Raw genomic sequence first — 18,188 nt, 5'->3', positions numbered from 1 at the left:
AAGCAGTGGTATCAACGCAGAGTACTTGAATATGTATGTACATTTATGTTTATGCATATATATGAATATGTATGTACATTTATGTTTATGCATATATATGAATATGTATGTACATTTATGTTTATGCATATATATGAATATGTATGTACATTTATGTTTATGCATATATATGAATATGTATGTACATTTATGTTTATGCATATATATGAATATGTATGTACATTTATGTTTATGCATATATATGAATATGTATGTACATTTATGTTTATGCATATATATGAATATGTATGTACATTTATGTTTATGCATATATATGAATATGTATGTACATTTATGTTTATGCATATATATGAATATGTATGTACATTTATGTTTATGCATATATATGAATATGTATGTACATTTATGTTTATGCATATATATGAATATGTATGTACATTTATGTTTATGCATATATATGAATATGTATGTACATTTATGTTTATGCATATATATGAATATGTATGTACATTTATGTTTATGCATATATATGAATATGTATGTACATTTATGTTTATGCATATATATGAATATGTATGTACATTTATGTTTATGCATATATATGAATATGTATGTACATTTATGTTTATGCATATATATGAATATGTATGTACATTTATGTTTATGCATATATATGAATATGTATGTACATTTATGTTTATGCATATATATGAATATGTATGTACATTTATGTTTATGCATATATATGAATATGTATGTACATTTATGTTTATGCATATATATGAATATGTATGTACATTTATGTTTATGCATATATATGAATATGTATGTACATTTATGTTTATGCATATATATGAATATGTATGTACATTTATGTTTATGCATATATATGAATATGTATGTACATTTATGTTTATGCATATATATGAATATGTATGTACATTTATGTTTATGCATATATATGAATATGTATGTACATTTATGTTTATGCATATATATGAATATGTATGTACATTTATGTTTATGCATATATATGAATATGTATGTACATTTATGTTTATGCATATATATGAATATGTATGTACATTTATGTTTATGCATATATATGAATATGTATGTACATTTATGATTATGCATATATATGAATATGTATGTACATTTATGTTTATGCATATATATGAATATGTATGTACATTTATGATTATGCATATATATGAATATGTATGTACATTTATGATTATGCATATATATGAATATGTATGTACATTTATGTTTATGCATATATATGAATATGTATGTACATTTATGTTTATGCATATATATGAATATGTATGTACATTTATGTTTATGCATATATATGAATATGTATGTACATTTATGATTATGCATATATATGAATATGTATGTACATTTATGATTATGCATATATATGAATATGTATGTACATTTATGATTATGCATATATATGAATATGTATGTACATTTATGATTATGCATATATATGAATATGTATGTACATTTATGATTATGCATATATATGAATATGTATGTACATTTATGATTATGCATATATATGAATATGTATGTACATTTATGATTATGCATATATATGAATATGTATGTACATTTATGATTATGCATATATATGAATATGTATGTACATTTATGTTTATGCATATATATGAATATGTATGTACATTTATGATTATGCATATATATGAATATGTATGTACATTTATGATTATGCATATATATGAATATGTATGTACATTTATGATTATGCATATATATGAATATGTATGTACATTTATGATTATGCATATATATGAATATGTATGTACATTTATGATTATGCATATATATGAATATGTATGTACATTTATGTTTATGCATATATATGAATATGTATGTACATTTATGATTATGCATATATATGAATATGTATGTACATTTATGATTATGCATATATATGAATATGTATGTACATTTATGATTATGCATATATATGAATATGTATGTACATTTATGATTATGCATATATATGAATATGTATGTACATTTATGATTATGCATATATATGAATATGTATGTACATTTATGATTATGCATATATATGAATATGTATGTACATTTATGATTATGCATATATATGAATATGTATGTACATTTATGATTATGCATATATATGAATATGTATGTACATTTATGATTATGCATATATATGAATATGTATGTACATTTATGATTATGCATATATATGAATATGTATGTACATTTATGTTTATGCATATATATGAATATGTATGTACATTTATGTTTATGCATATATATGAATATGTATGTACATTTATGATTATGCATATATATGAATATGTATGTACATTTATGATTATGCATATATATGAATATGTATGTACATTTATGATTATGCATATATATGAATATGTATGTACATTTATGATTATGCATATATATGAATATGTATGTACATTTATGTTTATGCATATATATGAATATGTATGTACATTTATGATTATGCATATATATGAATATGTATGTACATTTATGTTTATGCATATATATGAATATGTATGTACATTTATGTTTATGCATATATATGAATATGTATGTACATTTATGTTTATGCATATATATGAATATGTATGTACATTTATGTTTATGCATATATATGAATATGTATGTACATTTATGTTTATGCATATATATGAATATGTATGTACATTTATGTTTATGCATATATATGAATATGTATGTACATTTATGTTTATGCATATATATGAATATGTATGTACATTTATGTTTATGCATATATATGAATATGTATGTACATTTATGTTTATGCATATATATGAATATGTATGTACATTTATGTTTATGCATATATATGAATATGTATGTACATTTATGTTTATGCATATATATGAATATGTATGTACATTTATGATTATGCATATATATGAATATGTATGTACATTTATGATTATGCATATATATGAATATGTATGTACATTTATGATTATGCATATATATGAATATGTATGTACATTTATGATTATGCATATATATGAATATGTATGTACATTTATGATTATGCATATATATGAATATGTATGTACATTTATGATTATGCATATATATGAATATGTATGTACATTTATGTTTATGCATATATATGAATATGTATGTACATTTATGTTTATGCATATATATGAATATGTATGTACATTTATGTTTATGCATATATATGAATATGTATGTACATTTATGTTTATGCATATATATGAATATGTATGTACATTTATGTTTATGCATATATATGAATATGTATGTACATTTATGTTTATGCATATATATGAATATGTATGTACATTTATGTTTATGCATATATATGAATATGTATGTACATTTATGTTTATGCATATATATGAATATGTATGTACATTTATGTTTATGCATATATATGAATATGTATGTACATTTATGTTTATGCATATATATGAATATGTATGTACATTTATGTTTATGCATATATATGAATATGTATGTACATTTATGTTTATGCATATATATGAATATGTATGTACATTTATGTTTATGCATATATATGAATATGTATGTACATTTATGTTTATGCATATATATGAATATGTATGTACATTTATGTTTATGCATATATATGAATATGTATGTACATTTATGTTTATGCATATATATGAATATGTATGTACATTTATGTTTATGCATATATATGAATATGTATGTACATTTATGTTTATGCATATATATGAATATGTATGTACATTTATGTTTATGCATATATATGAATATGTATGTACATTTATGTTTATGCATATATATGAATATGTATGTACATTTATGTTTATGCATATATATGAATATGTATGTACATTTATGTTTATGCATATATATGAATATGTATGTACATTTATGTTTATGCATATATATGAATATGTATGTACATTTATGATTATGCATATATATGAATATGTATGTACATTTATGATTATGCATATATATGAATATGTATGTACATTTATGATTATGCATATATATGAATATGTATGTACATTTATGATTATGCATATATATGAATATGTACATTTATGATTATGCATATATATGAATATGTATGTACATTTATGATTATGCATATATATGAATATGTATGTACATTTATGATTATGCATATATATGAATATGTATGTACATTTATGATTATGCATATATATGAATATGTATGTACATTTATGATTATGCATATATATGAATATGTATGTACATTTATGATTATGCATATATATGAATATGTATGTACATTTATGTTTATGTACTTTTATGTACATATATGAATATGTAATATAAATTCCACGGGCATGCGCGAGAAATCCAATACACGATTTATTAAAATTATTATTGATTAATAATACGTAAAAAATAATATAATAATGTATTTTATATCTTATTTATAATATAAATATATATATCTATTATTTATTTTTATTATTTACATTTTTTAATTGTAATATATAATTTAATTTATTTTTATTTATGCAAGACCGTCTTACTAATTCTATTTTTTATTTAACGGCTTGTCGATTAGCGATTTTTATTTATTTATTTAATTTATAATCTCAGGACTTTTGCGCTTATTCAGTGGCAGAATCCGCGAAATATCAGTTTTCATATATTTTTTAAAATTAATTTACAGATAAATATTACAGATAATTATTAATGCAATTAACGTGGAATAATACGAGTCTTTTAATATCTTCGATAATTCATCTAAATTAATAGATTATATTTTGCGAAGAGATAAATAGTTAACGAGCAATAATATAATTGCGCTCGAAAAATTGTCTGAGTTAATAGGGGAACATATTTTACGAAGAGGTATAGTGTAGCAATATGTGTCTTTTCAGGTCCGGAAAATCGTCTGAGTTAATAGGAATACATATTATGCAAAGAGGTAGATCGAAGTAACGTCGGTAATAAAGGTTGATAATTTATCGATAATAACGTCGATAATTTACCAACCTTCATTACCGACGTTAATTCAAACAACTTCTTTGCATAACATGTATTCCTATTAACTCAGACGATTTTTCGGGAATATTAAAAGACATTTATTGCTGCACTTTTTGCAAAATATGTTCCCCTATTAACTCGGACGATTTTTCGAACGTCGTAAGAGACACGTTGCACATATGGGATACATAACCTGTTTTAAATTAAATTAAATTTATTAAATAATGTTAAATAATTTTTACAAATTGATGATACTCGTAAATAAAAAATTCATAATAAAAAATAATACATTAGGTATCACTATGAACGTTGTTATTAACAATTATTAAAATATTTAGTCGTGATATGAAATATCGATGACAGCTTTTACGCGAAAATTGTAATAAAATGCCGAAATAAGGAGAAAAAAAGAAAAAGAAAGAAAATACTGCATTTTAAAAGAAAATTGATAATAAAAGAAGAAAAATTAAATACTCAAAGTGATTTCAATTATTATTATAATATTATATTGCGAGAAAATGGCGATTTATCAGGATGTAAAAGTAATTATGTCTATTAAAAATATATATACTTACAGGGAGATAAAATTTGTAAATTTTTCGATATATATATATATATATATATATATATATATATATATTTCATATATTGCTTTATATTTGTTTATTCTCAACATACACATAAATGTTTTTTTTTTTTTTTTCAGCAAATCCAAGCATAAACATTGTTATTCATTCTGGCTCTATGTATCTTCATTACATGCAGTGGCAAGGAGATATTTGCAAAGTATAATAAAGTACAAAGACTGTTTTCTGCTATTAGCCGTAATATTAATAAATATAAACAAGTGTGACATGGGGACACAGGATTTTGTTATCAACATTGTTTTTTTGTAAACGAAGGAATTGACGCAAGCAATGGAAGAGTCTCTGCTGCAGGTATCACAAGCACTTTACAATTCTGTTAATCAACTGTTATATTTAAACAAATAATTTGAAAATTAAAATATAATTTCTATTACATTTATTATATTGATAAGATAATGTAGATGCACTGTTTGATTGCGTGTTTGGATTTATGATAGGTGTTAAAACGCAGAAGATATCATATATGGAAGATGCAATTTCTCCTAAGGATACACAAGTACATATGAATTATGGCAGTGCCGATGTCACACAGACATTTTTCTGGCTTTTACAAAAATCTGTTTCTATACAAATTGTGCAAATCAAATTAACAAATTGGAGGATGAGTTGCTTTTGGATCTCTCAAATAAAGATATATTTCTGTCATGTGGATTCAAATGTATGTAGGAGAAAACATTTATTAAAAAGCCAAAACAACAAACAGAGAAGAATACAGGTATCTTTCTTTTCACTTTTCTTATAAAAAGAGTTATATATATTTTTTCCTCCCTTATATACAAATTTATATATAAAACTGTACCGAAACTTATGTGACAGGTGGGCGATGAATGCTTAATAGCATCTTTGAGCTTGTTTCAACTTGAGTTGTTCAGAATTATTGGAACCCATAATGTTCATATTCAAAAATGATCTTTAGGAGATCCAGAAGATCCTTATGATGAGAGTTATTTAGATATTCATTTTATGCGTAAGTATTCATTTTTCAAACAAGTATATCTCTGTTTGAAGTATTATGTAAAATTTTTCTACAAAGTATTATTTATGTAAAAAAAGGAATAGAAAGTAAAACAATTTATATAGCACAGTATCAATTATATAAAATAAAGATAAATATTTTAAAAATGTATTTTAATATTTATATGAAAACTTTGGAAATTTATTTAGATATATAATATTTAGATATAAAATTAATTTTCATTTCTTTGGAAATTTATTAAGTTTTTTTTTATTATATACAATTTTATTAAGATTATTATTATGTACAATTTTCAAACTTTGGAAATTTATTAAGATATTTATATTTAGATATAATAAATTTTCATATATTCTATTAATTTACAGATAATGCAGTTGACGTGCAGTAATACGCGTCTTTTCATACTCTCAAAAGTTCGTCTGAATTATTCGGAAAATATATTTCGCGAAGAAGTAAGTAATGCACTTTATACAAGCAATAATGTGCACCTTTAGATATCTTCGAAAATACACATTAAAGTTATTAGGAGATTTTGCGAAAAAATGTGAATAGTGCAAACGCAGTAATGTATCTTTTAATATGCTTGAAAATTCATTTCTGAGTTAGAAGAATATGTTTTACAAAGAGATCAGTGGAACTTTATAGTAATGCACAATTTTATGTGATAAATTCGTAAATTAAAAATAAAATGTGCATATTTATATTTATCAGTATATAATTTTACTTTTATGCATTAACAAAAACATTTCTTTCTTCTAAGTTTGGGATTTTTAATTGCAATTTATTAATTTTGTCCGCATAGAACGCGCTTTTCCAGGAAGCTGCTGTATGTAATTAATATTATATATTAACAATTTTCGCTTTTCTTTTCACTGGATTTAGACACAATTGTTTTGATCAAATACTTGACTATTTTTTTATTTTGAAAATTTATTATTTTCTCTTTCGTAGACTGAAGAAGAAGGCACTGATGAAGAGTTTGCGAATCTTACCGAAGATGAGAAAGTTTTAAAGCTGTCATAATTCGTCGAGAACATTATTATTCATCATATGGAATTATAGAACAATACATCTATTGGCATGTGGCATCAGCGTTCTGGGAAAAATTCGAGAATACAGAGTACAGCCAACAGGAAATTGTTCAAACGTGCTGTGGATAATCTGTACATTATGTTTACGGAGTTTCTACCTGCTCTAAAAATGTTGGTATATATAAAAAGAACAAGGATGCGGCTACAGATCTGTAAAGCACCAAAAATGATATGGAGGCACAATTCAAGCTCATTGTCAGTGCTACATTGTTGAACCAATTACTATTGTATCACGAATGTACTACAGACCAGATCTATAAAATTGCCTTTAATGTATTCTGCAATTCAGACAACTCTTCTCAAGGTAAATATTTATCATAATATAATCACTTTGTGATTTATCTAATGCTGAGATATATACAGAAATATATGTCTTAAATCTGATATATCAATTAATAGAAAACTAGTTGAGCTGAAATTATTGGGGAGACTCGTAGGAAATTGCACATCATTAATTTATATTCGTATCAAGAAACATCTGATTAAAAAAACATGCGACATAACATTTGACAAGTCATAATAGATTTAATTAGAAAACGTATGTGAACATTTTTATCTCTCTTTTTATTAATCTCATATAATTTATTATAATAATTATAATAATGATAGTAATGTCTGTGATGTAATGTTTTATTTTTTACAGTGGCTCGAAACTGTTGTCATAATTTAGCGGGTAAGAATCTGTTTTGGTGGTTTTTCGAAAACGGTTGCACTAACTGATGAAATCCATAGTGCCATAAATAAATTTAAACAGAAATTATTTCTATTTTCTGTGAAATGTACACCAAGATATGGATCGATCATCTATTCAACATAATAATAGGTACAAATATCGTATATATATATTTTTTTATTATATTATATAAATATATTTATATATTTTATTCATAAGAGCATATATTTGCATGCTATACTTTTTTATAGAATATCCCAAATCAACCTGCGGTGAATGATCTGAATTTTCCTGGAAGGAACGGCTCAGTAGAAGGACCTTAGGTGTATATATATATATATATATATATATATTATATAAATTATATATTAATAATATATAATATATATTATGTAATATATAAAATTTATATAGTGAACTTTAGAAACAGTGATTACATAATGATAAACTTTATTTTCTCGTTTGTTTCATAGTACAAGAAACGCATCTAATTATAAGTCAACAATTTACAAAATATTTCATATGCGAGCATATGAAATTTCATCAGAGTACACACACAGCTCGAATATATCCTATATCATTCAAATCGTCTAAATTATACCCATCAAAAAATGCATCGCAAAAACGAACTTAAAAAATATATTCTGGCCATTATAAATAAATGCTTCTTCTTCAAAGGTGCATATATACTATTTTATTGCAAACATCATACGGAGTTGCTGCTTTTACATCCGCGCATTTCTCTTTTTAATACATCTTAAATATTTATGTGTACACACGACAAGCTCGAAAATTCACTCTCAAATAAACAACGTGGTGGCGGATATTAAATGTTAGAGTTCTTGAAAAGTAGCGAAACTTGTCTGTATAGTTGTCGCATTAAAAAAGTTTTCATTAAACTGCTAAGTGACATTCCCTGAGTATCATATCCCATTTTTCGATTCAAGTATGTTAAAGCACATTAATAAATTAATATCTCATGTTTCTTTTTGCAATCAACTGACGATTTTCTAATAAATTATGTATTAGAATTCTCTTGTAATATAATATCCATGAATTTCCATATGCAAACAAAACATAATTTATGATTGTATCGTAATCTTAATCAAATTTAATGAAATAATCAGCTAAGTATTATACTTTTTATTTATATTAATGTTTAATAAAACAAAAAAATATTGATAATCGATTTAAGTCGACATTAACCGAATTATTTTAGTAGAAAGTTTAAAAATTCACTTTTTACAACTTGTTTACTTCATAACTCATTGACGAATCATTATCACAATGTTCCCTAGATTTCGATCTCCTATACATATTTCTTTCGATTTTGTTATCTTACTTCATTGGGTATAATCATTGATCATTTAATTTTTATGCATGTACTAACGTGAGAAAGAAGATAGAATTCGTTTTTAATAATCTCCAATTAGACATCGAAGAAAAATCAAAGCGACAGATTAATTCTGTGCATGAATTCACCATCAATACATTTATGTAAGGAACTTGTTATTTTTCGTGGTGATATTTCATTTTCGTTAAATGTGTAATTGGATGTAAATTCGTATGCAAATAGAGAGTTAACAATTGTACGATTATATGAGTCATGAAAAAGGCTTTTTGCGTGGATTTTTGCTTTTATACGAGTGAAAATCCTTGATTATGTTGGATAGCTTGCAGCAACTTGTATTTCAATCTTTCGCGCGTTTGATAACGTGGCAGATCGAGCAAATTGAAGCACGTATGCGCAGCAGGCAAGAAACGTTCGTCGGTCATTGGTTGTATCGTTATCTGCAACAAAAACATAGATATCAAATGATAAATTAATTTACAAACGATTCTGCAACTATAGATTTGTTCCTTTTAACTGAATTGGCTACACACTAATTCAGAATTTATCTTTTTTGCTTTACATTGGAAGGAAAAAAATGAACTCTAAACTAGTGCAGTCAGTTCAGCTATAAAGAACAGATCTTATGTGTAAATATAATGTCATACTTACTTTAATAGCTTTCATACCCTGTATAGGTATTCTGTCACTGCCTGTTAAGAAAAGTAAAAATTTCTGTTTCTCCTCTAATGGCAACTCGTGGAAGACCTGCCAGAAGAGCACGATAGTAGGATCGCTTTTGGTATAGCAATCCTTATAAGTAGCATTCTTCTGTAATTCCTCCCAATCATAATTTTGGTTACCAATTACTAACGACATCAATTCGTGACTGTGAAAGAGCTCTAGCACTCTTCCACCACACACCCTATGGAAACCCTTGTGAAATGCTTTGAACTGCATTTCCACCGACTTGTTTAGTATATAGTCCACGTAAAGATTCACGTACTGTTGCCTACATAGATAAAAATATTCATCTTTTACTCCTTTCTTAACACTATCAGTGGCGATATGTATTTATGTGCAATGCTTACGTACTTATTTTTTAATGTTACAGAAACTTTGCTACCGTCAGGTATCAACTCAAAACTTTTCTGCTCACCGAACACTTCCCTGGTTATCTCGAAATTTAAGCAAAACACTTCCTCAAAGTCTGATTCGTTGTAATTGAGAATACTCTGCATACTTCTGCGATTATGAATGTATATACTCGTTAATAGTTTGTTCATATATATCAAATATTTTAGAATAAAGATGGAATATTACGTACTTGGCTATTACAGGTGACATATCCTTGATGTCATCTAGCCCAACTGATTCACTCAACAGTTTCTTATATAAGGCCAATGGAAATACTAAATCGATGATTATGAAATTGTAAATAGCCAGGCCACAGAGAACGCCGATTAAGAGATACATATCTTCATCCTCCAATGTGTCGGAGTTAAACCAGATCGTCCTTGTTTCCTCATATTCTTTAAACATACCGTATTTAGGATCAAGAATTTCTCGCAGGAGAAGCATGAAAAATTCTTTTTTCACGCCGCCTACGTCTTCAGCTTCCTCACCATGAAATTTAATCTGAAAGAATTCAGATACAACTATATGTATAAGGTCTTAGAATCTTTTCAGACCAAAATCTTTTGATACTTGAAAGATGCGTATAATTATCTGGATTTAGAATGTGATACTCACTCTAAGTGGTTTCTTCAGTTCACTAGAATCTGAATGAGATAGCTGTGCCAAAGTATCTTGGACTATATTGTTCCGTGACACATTCAATATAACAAATTGATTATAAAGCTGAGGATTTGCATTAGGCAAACCAAATATTATATCTGTTACAACTCGTGATGCTGCTGCATGCATTGCAGATTGCATCTAATATAAATACAACATATTGTAAAATATGATTATTTTTTAATAACTTATATTAATTTTTTTTATACCTGTATAGCTTGATCTGTTTCGAGCAATGTGGTTTTTGCTTCAGCATCGAATAGGAAAGGATAATTGCAAAAGTATATTTTGCGGTACTGAAAAATTATAGCGAAGAATTATAATGTGTAACAATATATTTGCTCCCTTATATAATCCATTTATTCTGTAAATGTGAATTAAAGAACTTGCTATAATAGTTTAGAGATGACTTACGTAAGTCCGATCCTCTTCCGATATCCACGTGAGGTAATCACGATTGATATCTATATGTTTGGATAATTCTGGCAAGTGAAATGTTTCGTAGGGTACTCTTATACCAGCTACTATATTTAATTTGTATAGTAATCGTAACAGTTCTAGAAGAGATTTTAGATTTTCATTCCATGTAACAGCCTACAAAATACATGCTCCAAAGTATTATTACCGTATAAAAGATCTTTCTTTCTCTAAGAATATTTTGAAATTTTCTTAAAATATTTTATTTTCTTGTAATAATTTTTTTTCTTTTGTAGTCGAAAGAAATAAAAGTACTGTCAAGAGAAGTACCAATTTAATTGCACTTACTAAATGTATGATTTTGAAGAAATTGCAACACAAATCAAGAGGTACGATGGGAAAATTCTTGAAAATTTCAAAACAATCTTTAATGATTTCTGCATATATTCGTCACTCGCGCAATTATTTCTACGTATAGTTACTTTATCTGTCAACTGCTCCACAATATGCAACACTGTGGACTTGTAAATCCTCACTAGTCTCGTGAAGTAGTATACCGAGGCTGCGCTCCACCATGTGCCCACAACCTTACAAGCTTCTGCTTTCAGTTTTAATACGGCTTTGCAAAACGGCATTTGTAGAGAATTGAAATTTGATAGATTTGCAAAGCGATGATACAGTGGCAATGTTAAGTACACTCTCAAGGACTCAACGTCGGGTGGAGAATCGACGAACGATGGCATCAGACTATCGGTTATGCATGTAAAAATCTGAAATAAGAGAATACATGTAATGTTGCCAACATTGTTAAACTTTGTAAGTATATTCTGTACGCCATACGTCTTGAATCATACCAAGTCTTGAATCGTATTGTTCTCCAACTCTGAGATAATTCCGAATAATTTAATCGCGCGGTCAAGATCGACCCCAGGATTTTTGCTCGAACAACCGTAATGCTTGTCATTATCAAGTAAAAAAGACGCATTTATACACGCTTGACTTTTGAATACAGTTTCTAGATAACTGAAAACATTGGATAAATAATTGAAATCCATGTAAGTGAAGCTGTGGCAAATAATTTAGATCAGAGTGTGTAATCTGATATCACGCGAGAACAAGGAAAAAATGTGAATGTTTGCGAGGCATATAATTAGACATTTTGTTAGATCACACAACTTTTCTTAATTAAAATAGAATATACTTTACTCACGTCATTAATTCATGATTAACTTGCGAGCCTGATGGGACCCTCTGACAGTCAGCTAACTTTTCCTCTGTCACTGTAAGAATTCGGGTGGTTGACCCTAATATTCTACAGTCATCTGGTTCTATATTATCCTGTAGATATTTAAACAAAAATAATTTTTCGTGCATCATCACAGAAGCGACGCAAGTTTAAATATTTCATCAAACGTTCTATTTTTTTCCTTTTTTTCATAAGAATCAGAAAATTGAAAAAATAGCCAATAAACTTTAAACTTATATAAATTTGGAACAGGCAAATTAATAAAAAGCCGCGTAAAAACATGTGAGATGATGAGAAAACACACACTTCTCTTGGGGTAATTGTAACAAAACAATGATCAGCACCGCTGAAAATGTGTCTAACGACACAATCGATTTGTGGGCTATAGTACAGGTCGAGTTTCATCGATGATCCGCTCGGCGAGGACCATGGTCCCAACACAACTTGCGGCGTTGTGGCACTTCGTGAGGCGCGATTACCTAATTGTCCAGCACCACCTAGACCCCATGCATAAACCCTACCTCTAGATGGTACTAAGGCCAGTGTGTGTCTTTTGCCACAGGATATCTATACAATATAATATATAGAATATTAATATACATATATATATATACATATAAAGTATAATGATTAAAATTAATATAATATCACACATTTAATGGCACAGGAAGTTTAATTCAATATTGTATTTATAAGTTGTAACTTACTTGTGTTACCGTGCTACCCATCAATTCCATAACTTGTCGTGGCAAGATTTCATTCATACCATTTCCATGACCTAATTGACCATACATTCCTGCACCGCAAGTAAACACTCCACCATCCTGGAATAATCGCAAACAATAAGTTTCTATTTTAAAATCTATTAATTTTCGAAATACAATATTATGCGACTAATAAAACTTACCAGTGTCAAAAATACAGAGAATTCTTCACCACACGCCGCATAACATACTTTTGCGTTTCTCAGAGTACGTAGTTGGCATGGCACACTTCTCTGCTGCGTATCATTTAGCCCCAATTGTCCAAAGGTATTTCGTCCCCATGCAAATACAACTCCTGTTCAAGAAATATAATATAAATTATGACTCGTTCAAACAAACGTCGAAATCGAATGGACGTTGAGAAAGATTCGATTCTTTGATTATATACCAAATATAAGGGAAACTCACCTGATTTTGATATTACTACAGTATGATATCCTCCGCATGCGATAAATGCAATTGGTACAGCAGCTAAAGTATAAATCCTTTTTGGTTTTATTTCGGTAACTGTATGAGATCCTATTCCTAGTTGTCCCTCTGTATTACTACCCCATGCATATAATTCTCCGTCATTGGTCAAGGCAATTGAATGCTCTACGCCACAAGCAATTTGCACTATCACACTTGTACCCAGTGCTTTTACCATACGTGGTGTACGTTCTGTACAATCAACACTATTTAACCCTGTGAAATAATAAATAAATGATAATTATTATCTTTATAATTCAGAGGAAAAATGTCATTATGTCATTTCAACATATAAAAGTTACAAAACAATCAAAAATTGTGTGTAAACATATATATTACCTAGTTGACCCTTCATATTAGAGCCCCAACTAAAAAGTTGTCCCCACTCGTTCACAGCCAAAGTATGACAACTGCCACATGCTACTTTCTTGAATACAAATGCATCCAGGCCAGGTATCTGTTCTATATATGTACAAAACCATCTTAGCAAAAATTAATACAAAATTTTGTGATCTCTGGGAAATATCATTAAATCACATATTTAATTTCTATTAATTATTAAAAAATTACTCACGCAATCTTTTCCTTGCCCTTTCATGACCGAGTTGTCCATAATCGTTATTACCACAGGAATATACATGCCCTTCATTTGTAATAGCTACAGTGTAATTTTCTCCACATGCAACTAAACAATTTTAATTTTTAGTTAGTATTTTCTCGTGACATAAAAATTGTATATTTTTATAAGATTTTTCAAGAATCTTACTTTGTTCGATCTCATTGGCTTTTGCAAAATCCACTTGCCGAGGCATAAAGATATTCTCATCCTCGATACCACCCAATCCCAATTCTCCATGTATAGTACTGCCCCAACAAAACATTTTTTTGCAAAATTTGATTCGTTTTGTCGCTATATTACTTTCATCTGTTGAATATCTTCTCGAATTGCTTGCCTACAATTAACAGATATATATATATATATATATATATATATATATATATATCAAATTAATATACATTATTAAATTTGTACAAAATAAGCATGTATAATACCAGATATCAATCATTTAATTAACAAAGCAAATTTAATTAGTTCCAATGTTGGAGCATATTCATTATTGTTTATTTATTATTTTGCCAAGTAAAAATTTTTCAAATTGGAGTAAATCAAATTCTGAAGTGTTTATTAATACAAATATATACATCTTAATATTTTATATTGAATCCATTAAATATTAAGATGTCTCCTTTTGCTTAAACAAATTACACTGTGTAAGTATTATACATGGCAATAAGCAATACGATATAAATTTGTCTTAACACTTGGTTTCCTCAAAGAATGAATAATTCGTTCAATATATATGTATATTCATTTATTTTTTAATCCGTAATATAATCAATTTATTAGTTGTTTAATAATACTTGATAATCAATCGACTGAAACTTTTGTCGTATATAGTTTATTTCTAGTGTGAATTAATTAATTTTCAACACAAATATGTGAAAAATAAAAGTCATTATACGCGATGATGCATATTTTAATGTCATTTAAATATCATTCTCTAACAATCAGATAAACGATCTGTCACTTGAGAAAAATCAAGCAATAAATATTTCTGTTCGCTGACGTTTCTCTTTTTCGGTCACTAACACGAGGCACAATTAAACGTCAAAGAAATGATTTTACGAACGAATGATCCGTAGGTGAAACCGAGCATACCTAAAAAGAGGATATTAAGTAGCATCACGCCGGGTTAAGAATCACGTGTCGGCGACTAACCATATTTATCCGTATCTCTCGTAAAAGCGTCAGGCTTGCGGGCGGGACATGTTATTTACGCGAGACGATGTGGTGGGTCCTAAAAATAATGCTCCTCCGGCAACCTCCTCCGTGCCGAGCAGGCGGTCGCGATCGCGCGGGAAATGATGACAGATGACAGATAATAATTTAATTGTGGCGGCCACGAGGACGCGGCGACGTTCATCGCTGTCCGTCACGTCGCATTTCGTCAACCCTCGTTCGCGAAAACCGTTGAGAATTTCCGACTGCAAATTCCTCCTTTCACGGGCAAATGGAAGATATTGTTTTTTTTTTTTTTTTTTTTTACATGCGCGTTATATTTATACTTGCGAGCAACGGAGGCAAAGAATTTGGATTCGTGTCGACGTGTATACTTGGACAAGTATGTGTAATTAAGAGGTTAACTCGAATACTTTCGCAAACAACAGCTATTTGTGTTGTCATTCGAAGATTCTAGAGCGAACCTCTCTTCTTACGTCATATAATACAAAAAATTTCAACAGTTTTGTATATGTCTAAAAAAAGAGATGGAAATACGTAAAAAAATAAAAGATACGAGACGACAGTGATCGCGTTTTTTAAAGACAGATTCCTTTTGAAGTATGATATAAACGAATGATTCTATAATTTTGTTCTATTCTACAATATATATATAGATTCTATTTCGCAGTGACTGAACCGATGAATGTGCGAGAGAGAAAGATTGTTCACGATCATTCGCGACGTTTGACGTTTCTCGAACAAGGAAATGACACTGCGCGAATATCGTGACGTGTCGCGTATTTTCGATAAATAACACTTTTTTCCCCTTATTTTTAGCGAAATTGAATCTTCCGGTATCGATACGATTCGTTATATTTTTTAGTCGAGAATGAATTATTCAAAGTGTAAATTACGATAGAAAAAGAGAAGGACGATTTCGTCAAAATTCGAATTATATATATTTATATATCTGTCTCTCTCTCGAGCGTAGATCGTAGATAAGGCTAGCGATTCACTGACTCGAAGTTGGCCGGATTTCAACTTGTCACAGTACCTGAGCAACTTTCCGCGGCAAATGGTTAGGTTATCGTGTTGTCGCGGACAATCAGTACGACGTTTCACGAAACAACGACGATGACGACTGAATGGCAATGTGTGCGAGGGAGATGAAACAATTAGATTAGACGAACACGACGTCTTTCTCCACGTAGCATAACAGCGAAGGAACGGAGTATGTAATTCGATTCCTTTATTATATATATATAGCTACACTTACATGTTCGGCCGTCGATTTTCAGCCTCGTCAAAAGTAGAGAGACACAAAAAATTGTATCAGTTACGGCGAGTGCATGACAGCACAACGATCAAACATAACGTGTACGTTTAATTCGATATGTATATTAGATAGACACTAATTAATGTACATCACGCAAAGTATATATATATATATATAAAATATAAATTTTTTTAATTCACGTGAGTCACTTGACAACCGCGGCACAAGAATGTAAGGTAGACGCGGGCAGAGATACACTTTAAATATTAATGTTTCTCCCCTCTCCAATCAACTTTATTGTTTCGCTCTTTTCGCTATAGTGACAAAGTTTCATCGAGTTTTATTGTTCACCAACAAAACAATTTAATTTTTTAATCATATTTCATCTCTATATTACAAAGAAATTCTCCATGTCAATATATCGATTAATAAAGCACACAAGAATTAAAAGACATAAAATACTTTACACATGAATTTAAGCGCATGTCAGGGCATATATATATATATATGAAAGAGGCATAATGTATCTGATATGTGCATATATTCATATCATAAAAGACACTCGAATCTTAAGCTTGGCCCCGTGCAATGTGTACTATGTCAAATTGTAAGAAACTTTTCAGTCTTCTTTTAAAACCTTTTTAAAGATATAA

General features: G+C 28.2%; 1 protein-coding gene and 1 long non-coding RNA gene across 6 annotated transcripts; one reads left to right on the top strand and one right to left on the bottom strand.

Moving 5' to 3' along the window:
* The first annotated feature begins 5,215 nt into the window (after nt 1–5,215).
* On the top strand, nt 5,216–9,055 carry LOC145935275 (uncharacterized). Of its 2 annotated transcripts, XR_014425189.1 has the most exons (11): nt 5,216–5,361; nt 5,774–5,853; nt 5,970–6,005; nt 6,152–6,429; nt 6,531–6,681; nt 7,056–7,142; nt 7,642–8,085; nt 8,181–8,319; nt 8,425–8,604; nt 8,706–8,777; nt 8,928–9,055. It is a non-coding gene; the product is annotated as an uncharacterized LOC145935275 (long non-coding RNA). The 2 variants fall into 2 exon arrangements; XR_014425190.1 differs by lacking the exons at nt 5,216–5,361; nt 8,181–8,319 and adding an exon at nt 5,370–5,609 and having other exon boundaries at nt 5,774–6,005.
* A 320-nt stretch (nt 9,056–9,375) lies between these two features.
* On the bottom strand, nt 9,376–18,033 carry Herc4 (HECT and RLD domain containing E3 ubiquitin ligase 4). 4 transcript variants are annotated; one of them, XM_083036414.1, is made up of 19 exons: nt 17,314–17,507; nt 16,197–16,792; nt 15,243–15,429; nt 15,051–15,161; nt 14,816–14,938; nt 14,417–14,692; nt 14,152–14,303; nt 13,952–14,068; nt 13,551–13,811; nt 13,209–13,336; nt 12,853–13,021; nt 12,481–12,768; nt 11,996–12,175; nt 11,791–11,877; nt 11,537–11,722; nt 11,112–11,422; nt 10,880–11,029; nt 10,457–10,796; nt 9,376–10,245 (listed from the first exon to the last, which is right to left on the bottom strand). In XM_083036414.1, exons 3-19 carry the CDS (start codon nt 15,355–15,357, stop codon nt 10,093–10,095), a joined length of 3,147 nt encoding a protein of 1,048 aa, XP_082892540.1. In that variant the 5' UTR covers nt 15,358–15,429; nt 16,197–16,792; nt 17,314–17,507; the 3' UTR covers nt 9,376–10,092. The 4 variants fall into 4 exon arrangements, with proteins under 4 accessions (XP_082892540.1, XP_082892539.1, XP_082892541.1 ...); XM_083036413.1 differs by having other exon boundaries at nt 16,257–16,792; XM_083036415.1 differs by lacking the exons at nt 16,197–16,792; nt 17,314–17,507 and adding an exon at nt 17,536–18,033.
* Nucleotides 18,034–18,188: the final 155 nt, after the last annotated feature.

Source organism: Prenolepis imparis, unplaced genomic scaffold, assembly GCF_030444845.1.
Source record: "Prenolepis imparis isolate NDT839.2.m4 unplaced genomic scaffold, iyPreImpa1.0 SCAF_4, whole genome shotgun sequence".
Taxonomy (NCBI): Eukaryota; Metazoa; Arthropoda; class Insecta; order Hymenoptera; family Formicidae; genus Prenolepis; species Prenolepis imparis.
Note: the sequence above shows the minus strand (reverse complement) of the source record. Positions and strands in the feature narration are given on the sequence as shown.

Coding starts and splice junctions, on each gene's coding strand:
- Herc4 (XM_083036413.1), bottom strand. Junction 14,693..14,815: donor TAATATGAAGGGTCAACTAG/GTAATATATATG, acceptor ATTATTTCACAG/GGTTAAATAGTGTTGATTGT. Junction 13,022..13,208: donor GTTAATCATGAATTAATGAC/GTGAGTAAAGTA, acceptor CAATGTTTTCAG/TTATCTAGAAACTGTATTCA.